General features: G+C 51.3%; 1 protein-coding gene across 8 annotated transcripts in view; it reads right to left on the bottom strand.

Annotated features, from left to right (window-relative positions):
* Window positions 1–9,317: 9,317 nt before the first annotated feature.
* Window positions 9,318–20,962, bottom strand: part of LOC103345827 (neuroblastoma breakpoint family member 6) — a 30,427-nt gene continuing 18,782 nt past the window's right edge. For 7 of the 8 annotated variants that reach the window (XM_070077261.1, XM_070077254.1, XM_070077255.1 and 4 more), the window contains 3 exons: window positions 16,019–20,362; window positions 13,322–13,653; window positions 9,319–12,369 (listed from right to left, as the gene is read on the bottom strand). In XM_070077261.1, the coding sequence (XP_069933362.1) occupies window positions 20,301–20,362 (62 nt within the window). In that variant the 3' untranslated portion in view covers window positions 9,319–12,369; window positions 13,322–13,653; window positions 16,019–20,300. Of the gene's footprint in view, window positions 12,370–13,321; window positions 13,654–16,018; window positions 20,363–20,962 lie in introns of all 8 variants that reach the window. The other variant, XM_070077260.1, reaches the window with a different exon arrangement.

The following is a 20,962-nucleotide window of genomic DNA, read 5'->3' as shown; positions in this document are numbered from 1 at the left end:
AAGCCGAGCTGGCGTTGATGGTGGCGTGGATCGACCATCTGGTGGAGGACATCTCCGCCTTGCACACTTCCTCTGACAACAGCTTCAGCCTCAGCTCCGGGGACCCCCGGGCAGGAGGCGCTGAGGGAGGGCCGGGCACAGTCCTGCTTGCTCTGCTGCTGCCCCAAGGGTGGCCGGCAGGAGGTGGGGGGGGCGGGTGGACCCCTTGCTCTGGTTCAAGGCGGCCCACGCCAGCCTGTCCAACGCCAGCCTGTCCAAGGACAACCTCAACAGCGGCAGCACCAGCGATGGCTACTGCCCGCGGGAGCACATGCAGCCCTGTCCGCTGGCCGCGCTGGCCGAGCGCTGCGAGGAGCTGCTGGGCGGGCAGCTGCGGCTCGCTCGGCTGGACCTTGACCTTGACGTGCCGCTGCTGGAGGCCATGGGCAGGGCAGGCGCGGGGGCCCCTGGCGGCCCCGAGCCCCCCCCATCCGTGGCCCGGAAGCAGTCCTGGCTGCCAGCAGAGGGCCTGAGCCAGGTGCCTGAGAAGCTGGGGGCCGGCCGGCCACCCTTGGCCAGCAGGGCACTGCAGAGGCTGGTGGTGCAGGGGGTCCCTCTCGCTGTCCTCGCTATTCTCGGCCAGACGCCCAGGCCCCAGCGAGGCCGCAGACCTGGACAGTGACTCCTCCCTCAAGGGCCTGGAGGATGGCCCTGAAGAGGCGGAGTTGGACGGGGCATGGTGGGGGCCAGGGGCCGCCTCCCTGCCCATGGCCGTCCAGGTGCCCCGGCGGGGCCGCAGCCAGGGCCTGGGCGTGGAGGACGCCACAGCGTCCAGCTTGTCAGAGAACTGTGTGCAGGAGACGCCACTGGTGCTGAGCCGCTGCAGCTCCATGAGCTCCCTGGGCAGCTTCAAGAGCCTGTCCATCACCAGCTCCATCCCCAGCGACCCCTGCAGCAGGCTGGGCAGTGGCACAGTGAGCCCCAGTGAGCTGCCCAACAGCCCCCGGCAGACCATGCCGCCCAGCCACAGCAAGATGCCGTCGGCCGCGCCGTCCGGCCAGCCTGAGAGCAGCCAGGTCAGCCTGCAGTGGGAGAGCCATGGGAAGTGCTCCCTGGTCATCGCCGACTGCCTTGAGCACTGCCGCCCGCCATCCTAGCTGCACACCAGCAAAGTCCGCTTCACCGTGGAGAAGCCAGAGGAGAACTTCTGCGCCTCCAGCCTCAGCGTGCTGGCCCTGCACGAGCACTCCCTGCAGCAGGTCGTGGAGCTGCGGCTGCTGCTGCCCACCTGCCCTGACCGCAGCACTGGCAGGGGTGGCGGTGGCGGTGGGCACCGCCTGCGAGAAGAAGCCGCCAGATGCCAGGAGGGGCCGGTGCCCACAGGCTCCCTCACCCATGCAGCGCGGACAAGGAGCTGGAGATGCTGTGCTAGTGCCTGGGGGTGGCTGTGCCTGCGCAGCTCCACAAGGTGGCCTCGGCACTGGTGCTCGGCCTCCGGGCGCTGGCCATCAATGTCTATATGCTGGTGCCCACCCTGGCCCGGGAGGACGACTCGTGCACCGACACGCCAGTCAACTTCTGCTGTGCCACGTCCCTCAGTGAGGAGACCCTGCAAAGGCCCCCCAGGGAGCAATCTGAGGCCAGCTGGACAGGCAGGAGCCCCCCGGCCTCGCGACCCCCTCCAGCCAGGTCTCGGGGCACTGGCTCAAGGCTGGGTGTACCAGCTGGAGCCCGGAGCAGGCCCGGGGCACAGGCAGGAGCCGGGCTGGGCTGGAGCTGCCCCTGGGCAGGCCCCCAAGGGCCCAAAGGACTGGGCTGGAGGGGAAGGAGGGAGGCAGTCCCTGTGCCTCAGGACACCCACTGAGGAGGGCGAGGAGGGCGTGTACTGCTTCTAGGACTCTGAAGAGGCACCCTCCTTGGCCTGGCCGCTCCCACGGTGCGGCCATCCGTCATCCCACAGGCCCTGAAGCAGGGTGGGAAGGAGGCCCCGGCCCCAGCCAAGGAGCCCCCTGGGCCCAGCCCCGGCTGATCCCCGAGGATACCCCACCTTGCTACTCCCTGAGCTCCTCTGCCAGCTCGCTTAGTGTGCCTGAGCCCTATCAGGAGCCAGCCAGAAACCTGAGAGGCCCTGAGCCCACAGTCCCCCAGGCCCTGCGCCGGGGAAGTGGACATGACAGCTCCCCCAGCCCGCGGTCCAAGGAGGAGCTCCTGCACCTCTGCATAGGCTCAGCCACAACCAGGTGCCGCCCCAGGCCTCTGGCCCCCTGTGCCCTCTGCCTGCAGGATGGGCAGCCGGCAGAGGCACCCCGGGACTGCAGAAGGAGGCTGCCGGCTCAGACAGGGCCTTTGACCTGGAAAGCATCCAGTGGCGGGCCATCCAGGAGGGCACCAACTCCATGGTCACATGGCTGTACCAGGCGGCTGCGGTAGCCCCCCGCGAGGCCTCCTCCCACTCCGACTCCCTCCTGTCCCTGGGGTCTGCACTGGAGGATTAATTTTCAACATGAGTTTGGAGGCAACACACACACAAAGACAAGTACAATAGCTATAAACAACAGTAAAACTATCATACTTTTTTTTTTCAGGGATAATAAATCTATTTTAATAATGTTACTTTTTTTTGACAGGCAGAGTGGACAGTGAGAGAGACAGAGAGAAAGGTCTTCCTTTGCCGTTGGTTCACAATCCAATGGCCGCTGCGGCCGGCGCACCGCGTGATCTGATGGCAGGAGCCAGGTACTTATCCTGGTCTCCCATGGGGTGCAGGGCCCAAGGACTTGGGCCATCCTCCACTGCACTCCCTGCCCACAGCAGAGAGCTGGCCTGGAAGAGGGGCAACCCGGACAGAATCCGGAGCCCCGACTGGACTAGAAACCGGTGTGCCAGCACCTCAAGGTGGAGGATTAGCCTAGTGAGCCGCGGCACTGGCCAATAACATTACATTTTACAGCGGTTTTTGTCCATGAATTTAAAGATAACTCTCAACCCCCCGGCTCTCTTACAAACTGGGGATTGCCCTGCTCTCACCAGGGAGTGAGAAAGCTGTGCCTCCCACTTGGAGAAGGGGACTCCACACCGTGTCGGGAAAAAAGACCTACGCGTTGAAACTCCTGGTTGCACACCTGTACATTGGTTTCAGTTGAATGGCTCAAATTATACAAATATAGATTTCATATAAACAAATATTCTATTGTGTATAGGTATAGTATATCTATTGTAAAAGGATAAAGTGTTTAAACTTTTGACTGTGCATGCACGGCCCAAATCTGGTTCTCACTCCTTAATCGCAAAGTGTGAACGGGTCCCCCTCTAACCCGCTGTGCCACCTTCACCCCAACCCTGCCCTTCTGTGCACGCCCTGTCGCCCCCACGCTGCAGCTCCTGGGCTCCTCTCCTTAGTGTGACTGCGCCAGCTCCAGAGCCTCTGAGCCCAAGACAGTGCGGGATGACCTGCAGCCACCTTAACCTCACTTCCTTAACTGCACTTTAACCCTCAGAGACTTCTGCCTGCAACAAAATTATAAACTACAAGCCTGCACGCAGGAGGCAAGGCCTCCCCTCTCTAAGAGAAAAGACAGCATGATTCTAGCTCCTGGAGTCTGGTAAGTTTCAAGTCAGTTTCTCTGCACAGCACCGGAAACGCCGTGGTCCAGGCCTGTGCTGTGTCCTGGTGGGCTAAGCCTCTGGCTGCAGGGCCGCCTTCCCCCATGGGCGCTGGTTCCTGTCCCGGCTGCCCCTCTTCCCTTCTGGCTCTCTCCTAATGGGCTGGGAATGCCATGGAAGATGGCCCGAGGGCTTGGGGCCTGCTCCTGCCTGGGAGACCCCTTGTAGTGGCCATCTGGAGAGCGAACCAGAGCATGGAAGACCTTTCTCTCTGCCTCTCCCCTCTCTGTAATTCTCTCTCCAATGAATAAACAGAAGAGTAAGAATGAAAGGCCTGGAGTTACAAACAGCAGGAGGCTGTGGTCCCGGAGAGCGCCCCCTGCCGCCCGGGCTCCGCAGCCCCGCGGTCTCCTCCAGGGGGCCCGGCCCTTCCCGCCCTCCCAGGAGCTGTGGGCGCGGCTCCCGCATCCTCCTCCCGAGGAGCGGCGTCCTGAGCCTGGGGCCGGCGCCCGTCCTCCTGGAACCCTGTCCCTCGCGCGGGGTCCGCCCCGCGTCCGTGGTTCCCTGTCTTCTCCTCTGACTCCGGTTCCGGAAGGCGGCCCTCAAGTGACCCCGCACCGCTGTCCTGTTCCGGAGCCCTGGCGCGGGGTCCTCCATTGTCCACAGCTCTGTTTTCTGAAGCGGGTCCGCATCCGGGTTCCCCAGGGGGGCGGCAGCCCCCAGGGCCCTCGGCGGGCTGCAGGCCGGGCTGGGGGTCGTGATGGCGCCCTCGGGGCGAGGGGCCTGGGCTGTGTGAGGGGCTGAGGGCAACGGGCGGGTGGGCAGGGCTTGCGGAGGGCGGGAAAGCGCCGGGCCGCGCGGCGGTGGGCGTGGCCTGTGGGAGCCCAAGGTCTGGTGCGGGGTTGTCCCGCGTGTCCGTGTCCCCGCCCTTCCCAGCTGTGTGGGGGCTGACGGAGGAGCGGGTGCGTGGCGCTGTGGCCCGTGGGGTTTCCCCTCTGTGGATTTAATGATCGCTCTGCCACCTCGAGCTCCGGCTTCCGTTCTCTCTGGGGATCCCGACCCTTCCTCCCTTGCCCGTGGACCACTCTTCCCGGGGTCTCTCTGGCCCGGATCCTGAGGGAGCAGCAGAGTCCGGAGGAGAAACCAGCGCTGCCCTGGGGGAGCTCTTTGTGTCCCCTCTGCCCTGGCCCCTCGCTGAGCTGCTGTTGCTGTCAGGCTGTGGTGCCCTGAACTCCAGCGTGTGTGTGTGCGCATGTGCGTCCACGCACTTTCCTCACGGAAATGTATTGATTAAGAAGTGATTAGTCCCTGACCCCAATCACCAGTGCCATAAACCACAGCATGGGTCCCGTTATTTCCCTGTTACATGCGTTGATTGGGGAGTTGGGATCACACGTGGGAACTTAACCCACTGCACCGCCCTGTGTTCCGGCTCGGTCATCAATGTTGTTAAAGACGCAGGTACAGAGCACAGTGCAGAGGCAGGGTGGAGCCATGAATGAGGAACCTGCTGGAGGCTGTATTTAAAAGACTGCTGTGGCCAGCGCAGCAGCTCGATAGGTTAATCCTCTGCTTGCAGCGCCGACACCCCGGGTTCTAGGCCAGGTCAGTGCTTGGGCCCTGCACCAGCATGGGAGACCAGGAGAAGCACCTGGATCCTCGCTTTGGATCAGCGCGGTGCATCGGCCTTAGCGGCCATTTGGGGGGTGAACCAACCGAGGGAAGACCTTTCTCTCTCTCTCACTGTCCACTCTGCCTGTCAAAAAATAATAATAATAAATAAAATTTTTAAAAAAAGAATAAAAATTCTCTAAAAAACAAAAAGCCTGCTGCCTGTTGTCAGGGCAATTCCTGGGGACCCGATGTGCAGAGTGCAGACGTCCCTGTGAGGTCCAGGGTGCAAACCCGCCCTTTGGGAGCCACCTCTGCCCGCTCATCTCAGCTGCTGCTGTCCGGGAGCCCTCTCAGAAGTTGGAGGAGTGACCCCAAGTGCCCACGGGGAAGCTCAGCTTCCCTGAGTTTCATGGAGGTTGCTAGGGCTGGGTGCTTTGAAAATGCAACATAGTGTGCTTTTCCTGTTGTTTTCCTGTGGCCTCCAGGACTGGGTTAGACCTGGGGCCTGGAGAAGGATGGGGGAGGGGAAACCCAGCTCACAGCAGGCATGGAGTCCCTGTGTCTCTGTGGCTGTCCTGGAGTGCAGAGGGGGAGGAGGGGCATGCTCATCAGGAGAATCCTAGAGGCCCGGGAAGAGCCCTCAGCACACAGCTGCCTCAGAGAGAACCGCTGGCCTCTTCCTTCTCTTTCTTGCTAGGCAGGGAACAGAATTGGAGTCTGGCTGAGCTTGTCTGAAATCCACTGTGTGAAGGTGACAGTCATTGTCCAGAGGATCTTCAGGGACTCAGTGCACCAGGAACTGGAGACAGGAAGAAGGCACGAGTGCACTCAGACAGACCAGCAGGCACTGCAGCCCCCAATTGGAGGACACTTGAGCCCACCCTGAGTGACAGACCCTGGGCTGCACAGGTGACACCGCTGGCCCTAGGAACTAGACACTGCCCGTGGACAGGGTTCTGCTGTCCCTGGACACTGTGAGGATCTTGAGATGGGCTGTAATTATGTTACAGGAGCCAGCATGAATTTTCCCAGTACCTGCTCCTTGGGTCTCTCCTTTCACATCAAGAGCTGGTGTCACTGTGTCAGAATGGCCAGTCCATGGAGATCTTCCTACATGGTGGAGCCAGGGAAACTGAGAAAGCAGATGTGGGGCCCTCAGTGTTCAGAACGCAGGACATTCATCACACATGGGAAGGGGTTTGGCAACAGCATGTCCTTGGTTGGACAAAACAGCCTGAGGTGGCCAACTCTGCAGGAGGCCTCCTGTAGACAAGTAGAAATACAACCCCAAAGATGCCCACACATGTCTGTGAACAACCCGTCCCCAGGATATCTAGTACTTGGGTTCCTGCCACCCACACAGGGAGACCTGGATCGAATTCCCTGCTCCTGACTTTGGCCCCAGTCCAGCCAGGCAGTTGCACACATTCGAGGACTGAAACAGAGGGTGGCAGTACTCTCTGTGTCTCTCCCTCTCAAACAACTAGTTTCTGTGATGGAGCAGTGGTTTACTAGCCCAAGCATTCACCTGGAATGCCGGCATCCTATATGGACACCTGTTCAAGTCCTGGTTGCTCCTCCTCTGATCCAGCTCTCTGCTATGGCCTGGGAAGGCAGTAGAAGATGGTCCAAGTCCTTGGGCTCTTGCACTCATGTGGGAGACACAGAAAAAACTACTGGTTTATGGCCTCAGATTGGCCCAGCTCTGGCCATGGTTCCCAATTGGGAAGTGAACCAGTGATTGGAAGGCCTTCTCTCTGTCTCTGCCTCTCCATGATAATTCTCTTTGTTTCAAACTCTGCCATCTGGGCCCAGGAGGGTGGCAGCATTATCCCAAACATTTCCAGAGCCTCTACTGCTGGTCAGTGCAGTGTCCCATGGCTTCTGTCTTGCCTGTCAGCCTGGGTAACAGATGCAGGAGCCCTGATTATCTTGGAATCCCCTTCAGGGTCACCTTCATTCTTCTTGACAAAAACTGCATGTTGTCAACTGATGCCCTGCATTACTCCGTTCTCTCCATCCAGGAAGGCCGTCAGCCCACTTTCATTTCAAAACCATTCCGCTCACCCTTGGTGAAACCAGCAGATTCTGTCCATGTCATACAAGCATCTTTTTCAAGGCACAGCCTAGCCACACCCTGGTGTTCTCTTCCAGAACACATTTCATTTGTTGTAATATGGATAGACTCAACTTTCCAAATCTTCAAATTCTAGTTTCTTTTTGTTCAGAATTCCCAGAAATTAAATTCTCTTTTTGGACGTTACTATAAAGAGTCAGATGGCCATTGGCCAGTGCTGTGACATAGAAGCCTAAGTCCACACCTGCACTGTCAGCATCACATATGGGCACCATTTCAAGTCCAAGCTGCTCCACTTCTTATCCAACTCCATGCTAAGGTGCCTGGAAATTAAGCGGAAGTTGGACCACTTGCTTGGACCCCACACACATCTGGAAGGAGCTCCTGGCTCCTGGCTCCTGGCTTTGGCCTGACCCTGCCCTAGCTATTGGGGATTGACCCAGCAGCTGACAATCTCTCTCCCAGTATGTCTGTATCTCTCCCTTTCAAATAAATTCTTTTGAAACACTGCCAGAAGGCAAGCCCCTGAATCAGCACTTTGCTGAGAATTCACCTCCATTTAATGTCCAGTTTCATTCCTGGCAAGTTATACCTTCTAGAAAAATGCCAGAAACCAAGTTCCCTGCCTCTTACAAACAAGGTTCACCTTGTTCCTGGTCTTCAATCACATCTATTCCTCATTTCCACTGCAGACCTCACCAAAATCCCCATTCCCATCCATAGCTCAGTGTGCATCTGAAAATGCCTCCAGTGGGGACCTGTTCCCCAGGGGCAAAGCTGCTTCTGTCCTTGCAGGATTCATTAGACCTGCACCTCAAGTCTCAGGATGATAATTTGTGTCTGGTGAGACCCTGCGAGGACTTATGGAATATGGACAGTTGTCCATGAAGCTCTGTGTCAGATGGGGTCTGGGATCACTTGCAGGCACTAAAGTCACCATTGCTAAAGTCCTGTACATAAATGGGTAGCATTTGCATTGGACCAAATATTCTCCCGTATGTTTTCAGTTGTCCCTAGATATCTTATTATACCTAAAGACACTACGACATAAATGGTATATTGTGTGTAGAAGAATTCAAGGGGAAAAAGATGGTATATGGACAGTACAGATGCATTCTTTTTCAACTTTCAAAATCACTGCGAATGGAACCTGCACTTGTGGTCCCCTGGATCCCAAGGGCATCATGGGATAAGGCACTGTGTCATGTGGTCATGTAGGCTAGGAAGTCCCAAGACCTGCTGGCAGATGGCTGGCCTTCCAGGAGAGACACTTAGATTCTGGCCTGGAGTCCCAAGTGCAGGAATGGAAACATTCAAGGCAGCCAGGAGGTTTTCCCTGAATTTGCAGGCATTTGGGGAGTGAACCAGTAGGTGGAAGGTATTTCTCTCTCTCTCTCCACCCCAGCACCACCACCTCCCTCTCCCTTTTCTCCCACTGTTCATCCTCTGCCTCTTCACTGTAATGCTGCTTTTCAATAAACTTTTTTTTTAAAGAAGGCAGGTGCTGACATCGTGGGACCCTGGGTAAAGCCATCAATATGACAGCGGCTTCCATGTCAGAGTGCCTGGTTCAAGACCCAGCTGCTTCTAAGCCATATTTCCTGTAGTAATGGGAGGAAGCAGATGGCTCAAGTTGTTGGATTCCTTATTTCAGCCCAGTTTAGCCGTGGCTGCCGCAGGCATTTGAGATGTGAATCAGATGGTACATCTCTGTGTGTGTGTTTCATTCTATGTAGCTCTCCCTCTCTCTTATGTTTGCCTTGCAGATAAATAAATCAGTCTCTTTAAATATTGGAAAACCTGGTTATGGCACTGTGGTATAGTGGGCTTTGCCTCCACCTACAGTGTCTGCTTCCCATGTGGACTCTGGTTCAAGACCCGACTGTTCCTCTTCTGATCCGGCTCTCTGCTATAGCTTGAGAAAAGCAATCTACTTCATATATAAATAAAGAGAGAGAGAGAGAGAGAGAGAGAGAGAGAGAGAGAGAGAGATACAAGGGTAAAACATCGGCACACCCAATATGAGATGTAATGTATTATAACACTGAAATTTAAAAATCCAAGTGATAGAGAAAAAAATTCAATGGTATGGGCTAACAGGATATTTGCAATAACATTCCACGTTGGGGTGAGAATGCTTTTGAACTATAGAATGCCAGGATCCAGTCTTCAGGAAGAATTCTATTAGAAATCTAGTATTAGACTTGAATATAATAACTGACACAGGCATGAATGGTTAACGCATGGTAAAATTGTTAAAGGAAGGCCATTTTCAAACAGGAGATTTATACATCTTCCAAGCAGCACTCTCCAAAGTGTTTTATTTCAACTCTGAAATTTTATTATCCAAAGTGTATGATTTTTACAGAACAAAAGTAAAAGCAGGTATCAAAATCAGCAAAGAGTTTGTAAAATTTCTGCAGAGAGTTTCACCTAAGTTAGGCTTGGTGAAAGTGGTATCCAAGGAAAAACCTAGATGACTGCTGATTTGTCTCTTGGCATAAATTACCAGGTGGTTTGTTCTGGAGGTACTGAATAACTTGTCATCATCAGTGGTCAGCTGTTGAGAACCAATTCGAGTTGTCAAACAAAGCAAAAAAAATTTTTACATTTTTTTTGTTGCATTGTGGCATTTTACTGAAGCGGCATTTATTTTTTTCTTCTTAGTACTTTCTTTTTGTTTTGAAATTTTTTCTTTTCTTTTTAGCATTTTCTTATTTAGAAAGATAACTAACTGAAATAGCATTGTACCTTGTTTCCTTAGTATTGCTTTTTATGTTTTAAGTTTGAAATTTTTGCAAAGTTGTTAAATTTTATTAATTTGGCATTTTCTCCATTAAGTGAAACAGTGAATAGGAATGGCATTTTACACTTGTCTGAATAATTGCTTTTCTCTTTTGTCATTTGTAAAGTATAATCATTTTTAAATTTAAAATTTTTTTAGCATTTTTGTATTTACAAAAACACTGAACTGAAATGGAGTTTTACTTTTTTTGCTGAGTTTAAATTTTTGAAATAAATTTAATTTATATATATTTCTAAATTTTTCCTATTTAAAAAGTTACTAAAATGAAGTGGCATTTTAATTTTCCTATTACTATTTTCCTATTTTTTGTTTTTTATTGTTTTTAAAGTTTTTAAAATTTTTAATTTTAATTTTTTCAGTATTTTTCTTTCAAACACACTTAAGTGACATTTTTTCTAATTTTTTCTTTTTAAAATTTTTAACAATTTTTAAAATTTTTTTAATCTTTCCTTTTAAAAAAACAAGCAGTACAATTTTTCTTTTCTATTTTTACTTAAATTTTTTTTTCTTTTCAAATATTTAAATTTTTTTTGGAATGTTTCTTTTTATAAACACTTAACTAAAACAGGGAATACATGTCGGGACTTAAATCTAAATTTTTGAAATTCCAGTTACACTCCTGGACACTGGAGAAACTTCTGGGCCTGGACAGCGATATCTTAATGAGAAGTTGTAGATTTTAGGAGCCCAAGATGTGCTGACAGGGTGTCTAAGGCAGCTGTTACACTGAGAGGAGGCACACTCAGGTGGAAACATGATTCCCTCCCTAGGATCCCAATTTTCATGAAAGGAAAACAATTGTGTCATCACAGGTATGACAGACAGTGGAAGTAAGAATGGTAGCTGTGAGAAACAGGTCCACCACAGGGCAGCGGTGCCATTGGCTCGGTTTGTTCATTGACCAGGAACAACTACTAAGCAGCAGGTGTCCAGAATCTTCAAGGACTCGGTTTTCCATGACAGGGGTGGGGGGGGCAGGCATATGGCCCCTCCTCGTCCTGCAGCTGCCTCAGGCTGGCAGGAACATGGCCTTGCTGTTTGCTGGGGCTCTGGGTGCCTTGGCCCACGTCCTGCATCAGGAGCCCCCAGTTCTCCTGCAACACTGAGTGGAGTTGGCAGGACCAGCAGCTGTAAGACATGAGCGTCCTCGTGACGAGGTCCTGCCCGCATCTGTGCTGCCTGACTCTGGACGTGGAGAGAGGAGTGTTCAGAGAGGTGTCCAGTTTCTTGATGCAGGCTCAGTCCACCTCGCCCACCTGGGCCCTCCCTGCCACACTGCTGCATTCATCACCATGAACTTGCTGTTATCACGCCCATCAATGGCCACCTCCTGGGTTGATGACCGGACCTCCGCCAGGGCTGCTGCTCACTCCCTTTTTGCCCAGGCTCTGAGGGGTCACCCTCTCCACAGTTGTTAGGATACGGAGGAAGGAGCACATCTTTAGGATGTACAGATCAACAGACAGCTTTCACCAACTGACCGATGCCAGGGTCAGGGGACCTGATGGGCACACAAGATGTTCTCTGCCTCCTGCAGGGATGTGGGAGGGAGCATACAGCACTCCCTGCATCGGGTGCTTGGCCAAAGAGTGAGGCTGAGTGTAAAATTGAGGAAAGCATCAGAGATCCTCAGGATGCAGACCCTGAGCCAGACACCTGGCCTGCGCCTTCACACAGTCAGCATTCCCATCATGGAAGACAGCAGAAGGGGGAGATGGTTGGGGTTCAAAAGGAGGAAAGAGACCCTTCCTGTCCTTTTGAGCCCCAAAGTCTCCTCCTCCTGCTGTCCTCTATGTGGATGCTGGCAGTGTGAAGGAGAGGGCCAGCTGTCTCGGTCAGGGTCCACATCCTGCAGAGTCCTATCCTCTCCTCTGCTCACATGCAGCCTTGTGCACAGGGCGCTGTGTCTCTGACACTGCCCACACCGAGCTCACCCCATCCAAAGGCAGTGTGTGCCCAGAGTCCTATGCTGTTTGCTTCCAGCTCCTCCTGACTTCAGATCTCTACAGGAGGCAGTTGGAGAGGAGCCAGGTGGTGTTCTCTCCAGAGCAGCTGTGGAGTCAGGCCTGGGTCTCCTTAGGTGTTCACTCGGACTGGAGGTGGAAGACTGTTCCAGCTCTCAAGGAAGCAGCCTAGTGGATAAAAATAGCCGAGGGCAGTTCATGGTGTTGAAATTGCGTTCTTGGTGTTCTGGTTGCTGTTGAAGTGGAGCTCCTGTGGTAGATGTTTGGAAGAGGTGGGGATGTTACAATCAGCAATACTGTTCTGTCCTTCCAACTGTACTTGGGATCTGAAAGAGGGAGAGAAGAAAAATCAAAGGAGAGCTGGGTCAGGTCCAGGTGAGAGCTGAGCCTGCATCTGGGCCACAGTGGGGCAGAAGCCGGGCAACTCAATTCCAGTGGGGAGACTGGCTAAAGGGGAGCCCTGGGCTGCTGAGAGGGAAGTGGCAGCCAAATGAGCAGAGTCCTGCCCTGAACTCCAGCCCAGCTCTGCAGTGCTGGGGAACCAGGGCCCTTGGCCTCTCCTAACCAGGAGTGGGTGATGTCACCCCACTTCCTCCTGCTCTCTGGTGCATTAGAAATGGATTAGTTTTCTGCAGTAAGCAAAGAGAGCCAGGAGTGTAACCACAGCACAACTCATGTCAACAGAACAGACACCAAGTTTCTCTGAAGATGACTCCACATCTAGTTACACCTAGGACCATTCTGCTGTGTGCCTAATAGCTCACTCACTCAACTCTGAATGGAACATTAACTTAAAACAGGCACTCCTCAGTCATCCTAGAGTTTCCCCATTGTTTTTTTCAGTTCCACTAAGAAATTTTCTTTTTGAGAATATCCTGTTTGTATACTGGTCAGAGGGAAGGACAAACAGGTGAGAATGAGACCTAAGAATCTGCATTGGAAATCGGCCTAGGAATAAAATCAGATAAAATGTGATTGTTCAATGTATATTTCTCAACCCAATAGAGGACTTGCAATCAAGTGAGTGGATGGTGAACAGCATGTTTTAGGGAGAGAAGTTCAACTGTAAACATTTTAACTTGATTATGAGGGGAGGTATCCTATTTTGTGGGTCAGGTTTCTACATGACAAAGATTTCTTACTGTATCTTCTACTTCAAATTATTGATCCAAACAGAGAGGTTACAGTTCTACCCTATCTGAACAAACAGAAATGAGCTATACTCTGTGCCCAGTGTAAGAAGGAACAAGTACATCTCAGACACACACACAGGATTACCTCTGTCTAGGCGTGAAGGCCCAGGAATCTGAAGGTCAGTGCCCACATGTTGGTCTGTGGTTTTCCCTTCATCTCCTGACCAGGGAATTGGCACGCAATCTTCCTCTCTGTGGACTGTGGTTTTCCCTTCATCTCCAGGCCAGGGAACTGGCAGGCCAGTTTGCATTTCCTGGGCTTCCATTTTCCTTTGATAACATTTTCTTTTGGGGTACTTGGGACATCGCTGGGGCTGATGCTATGACTCTCACACTTGCTGGTGATGGGATCTTCGTGAGGACCTCCCTCCAGCTGGGAACAGGTCTTCCTCTCAGGGGCAGCAACAAAATTCAGTTCTGAAATAGAACCACAGCCATCAGGATTGGTATTCATGCTCTCTCTCTCTGGCAGTCAGGCCTGCAGCAGAGGGACAAGTAAGGAAAGGGGCCCTGCACAGTCATGTCCGAAGTGGGAGATGAAATCTGCTCAGACACTAAAATGTTTTCATTCGGGTTGATTTTTTTTTTGACAGGCAGAGTGGACAGTGAGAGAGAGAGAGACAGAGAGAAAGGTCTTCCTTTGCCGTTGGTTCACCCTCCAATGGCCACCACATCTGGCGTGCTGCGCATTCGGGTTGATATTATACATATTCACTGATAATTTATCACTAGGCAAAAGTAATAAACATGGCTCAGATGATCACAATATTCAACAAAGTGGGACTAATAAAACACACAGCTCTTAAGCTTTTAAGGCACAGAAACCACACTGGATATCTGTTGAAGGTTTGGGGGGATGGAGCAGGATCATCCAACCTGGAGGGCATTGTAATGAGAGACAAGGACAGGGGACCACTCACAGCTGGAATGAACAACACTAGCACAAGAACACATGCATTTCATACATGCACATGCTTTGCTGAACATACACCAAGCACATCGACTCATAGGATATATGCCTTCAGTGCCTGTCATATAGATAATAATATATATGATGTGGCCATCAATTTTCTGGTCAGTTGAAGTGGGAACCTAGTTACAGGCACCTGAAGAAGGGAGAGACAAGCTAAGGTGAAACACAAAAGTCAGGAAGAAATCCCAGGTGGGCTGTAAGGCATTGCTTTGGCCTAGCACACACATCTCCCTCCTGAGACAGTGTCTGTGCACTTGCCTTCCTCCCCATGACTTCCCAGCCCTGGCACTGGGTGTTTCTGAGACAAAGCCAGACAACCACTGGTCTGTGGCAAAGACAAGTTCAAGGCCTCACTGGGACCCTGAGTGCAAAAAGCCCGAGGGGAGAGACCAGGAATTTTCAGGCCATGGGACACTCCTGAGCTGGAGCTATATCAGAGAACATCAATGAGGTGCTGACCCTGCTCAGGAATGAAGCCCACTGATGCCTTCCTAGTTGGAGATGTTGTGCAGGGCCTTTAGAAGTTCTTGTTTGCAGACCGGAACTTTTCTGTCCCCAAGGTAGGGACAGAATCTCCACCAGGAGAGGTCCAGTGAGGGTTGCATGGATCATGACAGCACAGGGTCTAGCACAGCACAGATGCCCATGAGAGTGGCCTTCATAGCTGGGTGTGAATCACTGTGACCTGGGATGACTCTGCACATCTCTGTACATCTGTACAGAGGAAAAGCGCATGGTCTCACCAAGAAAAGGTGCCTGCTGATCTATAGCACTGGGCGGACAACTGTCATTGTCAATTCTACTGCAGAACACTGAGAAACAGGGAAGGGCATCAGGATTTCGTGATTTTCCTACTGAATGATTTGATGAGTGAAGGTGCCTCAAACCCTAAAGATTCCTGCAGAGAGAAAGTGTAAAACCTCACTGAAGCTCAGATTCAAGGAAATTGGACTTTTTCTCTGCCCCTCCCCATGAAGCCATACTCTAGGGCTCCTACTCAACAAGAGGCACTCTGCCTGTGATGACGTGAGGGACCCCTCAGCCTCACTCAGATACTGAATAGATTCCTGTCTTGGTGCAAGGTTATGGAGGCTTTGCATGAGAAAAAAATGCCGAGTTTAGACACTGGATTAAAACTACAGACCTCATATGAGCACAAATCAGTGCTGTTAAGCAGAAGATGAAAACCACACCATGGACACAGGTGTGGGACTGGACTGCTGTGGTTAGCACCAAGCTGCTTCAGAGAAAACAGAGTCTGCCGACCAAGGATACCTAGTATCAGAGAACTAAGGAAACATTGTACAGACTGCCAAAGCTTTAAGCCTGAGAAGTTTGGAGGATGCTGTTCAAAATTGCAACTGTTGTTAAAATTAAGAACATCACAGTGACTTGTTCAAGAAGCCTCTCCAAGAGAGATGGTGGTGGCTCGGTGTTTGCCATCCTGCCTTCCCATCCCCTCCTTCCCTCTCTTGAGTCAAAAGCTGCACCTTGAAAGCGGGCCTGGTGACAGCCAAGGGATTCCCCCATTTGATGACTATGAACAAACTCCACCCAAGAGCCACATCCAGTCTGAGATAAGTCCCCAGGGCCTGAGTGCACAGTGGTCTGTCTCACCCAACACAGGTGCACCAACCCAACACTACAGAGGCCACCTGGGAGACCAGTGGAGTGTTCCCGTTGACAATGGAGCACTCACTGTCTACAACAAGAGCAGAGCAGACAGGCTGTTTCCCAGTGAGGACCAGGTGCTCCTAGAATGGGACCAGTCAGAAGCTTCTGGAAGAAGTGCAGGAGTCAAACACGTACCATGAGAGTCTTGTGAGACATCTTGATCTTCAATTTCTGGAATCTCCCTGATGAGACTGGAGGGAGGGAAAGGTGGGTGAGAAACATAGAGGGAACAGAAAGCCCCTTTCCAAGCAGTTCCAAAGAGGCAGCTTCCAGAAGTGGCTGTGCTGAGCAAGGGGCCACCCACAACCTTGTCCCTATCTGGGGAAGACTGGCTTCTAATTCCCTAGTAGTCCATGCCACACTGTCTGCTCTGCCTCCGAGTTACCTGGATGTGTATCTCACAACTTGCTCTTGTACCTCCACTCCATGATATTGATTTTCTGCAAACAAATTCAGATAGAATGACCAGGTTAAGCAGGTTTTGGGTCAGATATGAGTATCCGATGGCCACTACTACCAAGGGGACAGGTTGTTCTCGTGTGAGAACAGGAGACTGTGACAGAAATCCTCCAGGAGGACTAAGTCGACATCAGGAGATGGGCTGGGTGAGCCATCCTGGGCAAGGGGTCAAATCTCCCTGTTCACAGTTGGATCACCATCTCAATAACCTCTGTCCAGAACCCTTAGAAACAGCCTGCAATGGGCCTCAGGGATTCTAAGCTCACAGCCCAAGAACTTTCTAGGAGGCAAACTACAGTTGTCTGGATGCTCTCATTAAAGGACCCAGGTTGCTGACTGTGGAGAAGAGGTAGAACACTGGGAGAGAGCTATGCATGGAGTCTGCATGCCCTGGAATTGAAACCTGTTTGATGCCACAGAGAATCTTGGCTATTCTAAGAGTTTGCTCATGAATAATCTCCCTCTTGTCTATGGGAACAATACAAGCAATTCAAGAGCATGTATTTCTGGACGAACTCTTTCCTAGTCTATTCATCTCCAAATGGAAACGCCATTGAGAACATGAATGACAGAGATGCCTATATGGATGCTGTGGCCTGGACAAGCATGGATGTCAAAGGGCAGAGCTGAGGTTTGGGATTGAAGAAAAAGTAAGCACGTGGCGACAGTGATCCTCCAAGGTTCCAACCAGGAGGGAGCAAACACCACCGGGGCACATGCTGCTGAGCTTGCTGTGAAATGGTCACAACTCTGTTCCATAACAAATAAACAATATGAATTCTAACTCCTGCTTACAGCTCAATTCAGGATTTTGAGTCTACAACCACAAGTCTGTAGGTCTGGCACGTAGCAATGACTTCACTCATCCTCAGTGGGGATAGGAGTACAAGGACAGAGCAGTCACCAGGGGCAGAGATGAAGGTTTACCTGCTCTCAAAAGGGATCATTCTGTACATAAACTGCCCACCAATCTGCTCTGGCTTTCTGAGCATAAGCAGCTCCTGTATGCTTGCAGTCAGACATGCCAGCCACAACTGGAGCCTAGAAACGTTCATCCAGGGAACTCTGTTCTGTGAAACAGCAACCACTTTCGACAGAAATGCAGATGGGCATGCCTCACTGGGACCCTGAGTGCAAAAAGTCCGAGGGGAGAGACCAGGAACTTTGAGGCCATGGGGCACTCCTGAGCTGGAGTTCTATCCTAGAACCTCAATGAGGTGCGGACCCTGCTCAGGGACGAAGCACACCAATCCCTTCCTAGTGGGAGATGTTGTGCAGGGCCTTTAGAAGTTCTTGTTTGCAGACCAGAACTTTTCTACTGATATTTGAAATTCTCTCAACACAATTTGTTACAGAAGAAAAGTTTTAAGTATGAATACCCATAGCAGCCACATCACTGGCATGTCTGCTGAAAACAAGTGGACTGAGCCTACAGACAAGGGGCAGGCCAAGGAGTGGTCTCTGATTGCAATGCACACAAGGTGGGGTGACCTGGGAGAGTGACCTTGTTGAGCCTCAGGATCCTCTCCCCAAGGTGGGGACAGAATCTCCACCAGGAGAGGTCCAGTGAGGGTTGCATGGATCAGGACAGCACAGGGTCTAGCACAGCACAGATGCCCATGAGATTGGCCTTCATAGCTGTGTGTGAATCGCTGTGTCCTGGGATGACTCTGCACATCTCTGTACCTCTGTACAGAGGAAAAGTGCATGGTCTCACCAAGAAAAGGTGCCTGCTGATCTATAGCACTGGGGGGACAACTGTCATTGCCAATTCTACTGCAGAACATTGAGAAACAGGGAAGGGCATCAGGATTTTGTGATTTTCCTATAGAATGATTTGATGAGTGAAGGTGCCTCAAACCCAAAAGATTCGTGCTGAGAGAAAGTGTAAAAGTTCATTGAAGCTCAGATTCAAGGAAATTGGACTTTTTCTCTGCCCCTCCCCATGAAGCCATACTCTAGGGCTCCTACTCAGCAAGAGGCACTCTGCTTGTGATGACATGAGGGATCCCTCAGCCTCACTCAGATACTGAATAGATTCCTGTCTTGGTGCAAGATTATGGAGGCTTTGCATGAGAAAAAAATGCCGAGTTTAGACACTGGATTAAAAGTACAGACCTCATATGAGCACAAATCAGTGCTGTTAAGCAGAAGATGAAAACCACACCATGGACACAGGTGCGGGACTGGACTGCTGTGGTTAGCACCAAGCTGCTTCAGAGAAAACAGAGTCTGCCGACCAAGGATACCTAGTATCAGAGAACTAAGGAAACATTGTACAGACTGCCAAAGCTTTAAGCCTGAGAAGTTTGGAGGATGCTGTTCAAAATTGCAACTGTTGTTAAAATTAAGAACATCACAGTGACTTGTTCAAGAAGCCTCTCCAAGAGAGATGGTGGTGGCTCGGTGTTTGCCATCCTGCCTTCCCATCCCCTCCTTCCCTCTCTTGAGTCAAAAGCTGCACCTTGAAAGCGGGCCTGGTGACAGCCAAGGGATTCCCCCATTTGATGACTATGAACAAATCCACCCAAGAGCCACATCCAGACCGAGATAAGTCCCCGGGGCCTGAGTGCACAGTGGTCTGTCTCACCCAACACAGGTGCACCAACCCAACACTACAGAGGCCACCTGGGAGACCAGTGGAGTGTTCCCGTTCACAATGGAGCACTCACTGTCTACAACAAGAGCAGAGCAGACAGGCTGTTTCTCCAGTGAGGACCAGGTGCTCCTAGAATGGGACCAGTCAGAAGCTTCTGGAAGAAGTGCAGGAGTCAAACGTACCATGAGAGTCTTGTGAGACATCTTGATCTTCAATTTCTGGAATCTCCCTGATGAGACTGGAGGGAGGGAAAGGTGGGTGAGAAACATAGAGGGAACAGAAAGCCCCTTTCCAAGCTGTTCCAAAGAGGAGGCTTCCAGAAGTGGCTGTGCTGAGCAAGGGGCCACCCACAACTTTGTCCCTGTCTGGGGAAGAATGGCTGCTAATTGTGCAGACAGGATGCTATGTCTTCCATTTGAGGAGGTTCCTTGCTGACCACCTGGAGTAGACGAACTGAACGTTAACACAGGGCAGCTTGCATGTGAGGAAAAATGAAGTGCTCATATGAAGCATGTGGCAAACAAATAGCCAGGTAAAACAGAAACCCCACTGCCTTCACTTAGAATAGTAAGTATGTGTAGATATATAATATTTACACATGAATCATCTACAGCCAAATATTAAATGTTATTAGATCTATGTGCTTGTAGACTTCTTTATGCTTATTTGTACTGCTTGAAGTCAATGAAAAGTAAACATGCAAACAGAACTCTCATCTTCTTGGAGAAAGAGTATTAGGTTTGAAGTGATAGGTGAGTAGCAGAGATATTGAAAGGGCATGGAGACAGAAGCAGAGAGAAACAGAGGATTTCCTCTGTGATGAGGTCATTAGGGACTCAGCCTGGAGATATGACTCAGTTGGCCCACTAGTACTCATGAGTATTTGGAAAACAAAAACTGGCTTCAACAGATTTATGTAAATTATATGCAGAGTCAATGAATTCCCCTTGTGGGATACTGGAGACTATCACAGCTTTAGCCGTCAGTCTTATTCTCAGTGCTGAGGCACTAGTTTCTGTCAGGTGGTTTCATGTGATTAATGGGGGGCAGAGAAGCTCATGAGAAGAGGAGACCTGTGAGCAGCACCCTGCCCTTCACTGCACGTGAGAGAGGCAATGATGGCAAGGAATCCCTGGAGAGGCTCCTTCATGGAGTCAGCCTGCTGCAGGTCACTACATGGAAAAGGTAGGGAGAAGTGGAAACCCAGACTGGTACCCTAATGATGGCAGACAGCAGTGCTGATGGGGTACCGCTGGGTTGGCTCAATGGATGGGAGATGCACAGTGGCACTGCTCTTCTTCTCTGGACCTGGAGTCTGCCCGTGTCAGCACTAAGCTCACTGCCCAGGGTTCCTAAGACTCACCTGGAGTATGATAGGGCTTGTGCTTCCTCTTGCACTTCATCATTGTCATGTTCCTTTTCTGCAAAAGAATTCAAATAGGCACAGTCATCTAGGATGATCCCCTCAAAGCCTGTACAATGCGCTGTCCAGCGCTAGCACAGCACACCAGTATCCTCAGTGTCACTGCCAACTCCTCAGATAGGAATTGTCTAGAGGGTGGAGGTCATTTCTGAGGGAACTAGCTTGTTCATTTTTCTTTGACACATGAGGTAAACCTCCCTATTCCTCCAGTCATCACACCAATAATTGCTGACCTGATTCCCTACACAAATGAAACAAATTTTCCCAAGTGTGGGTGCTGTAGCATAGCAGGTAAAGTTGCTGCCTTTAACCCCAGGATCCCATGTGAATGCCGCTTCAAGTCCTGGCTGTTCTACTTCTGATCCAGATCCCTCTAATGCACCTGGGAATGCAGTAGAAGATGGTCCAGTACTTGGGCCCTGCACCCACATAGGAGACCTGGACGAAACTCCTAGTTCCTCCCTGGGCCTCGTCCAGTCAATGCCATTGTGGCCATGTGGGGAGCAGACCAGAGTATGCAAGAGTTGCCTCTCTCTCTCTCTCTCTCTCTCTCTCTCTCTCTCTCCCTTTTTCTCTCTCTAATTCTGCCTTTCATAAG

The sequence above is a fragment of the Oryctolagus cuniculus genome, chromosome 7, assembly GCF_964237555.1.
Source record: "Oryctolagus cuniculus chromosome 7, mOryCun1.1, whole genome shotgun sequence".
NCBI lineage: Eukaryota > Metazoa > Chordata > Mammalia > Lagomorpha > Leporidae > Oryctolagus > Oryctolagus cuniculus.
The sequence above is the reverse complement of the archived record's forward strand: the minus strand, read 5'-3'. Positions and strand labels throughout refer to the sequence as shown.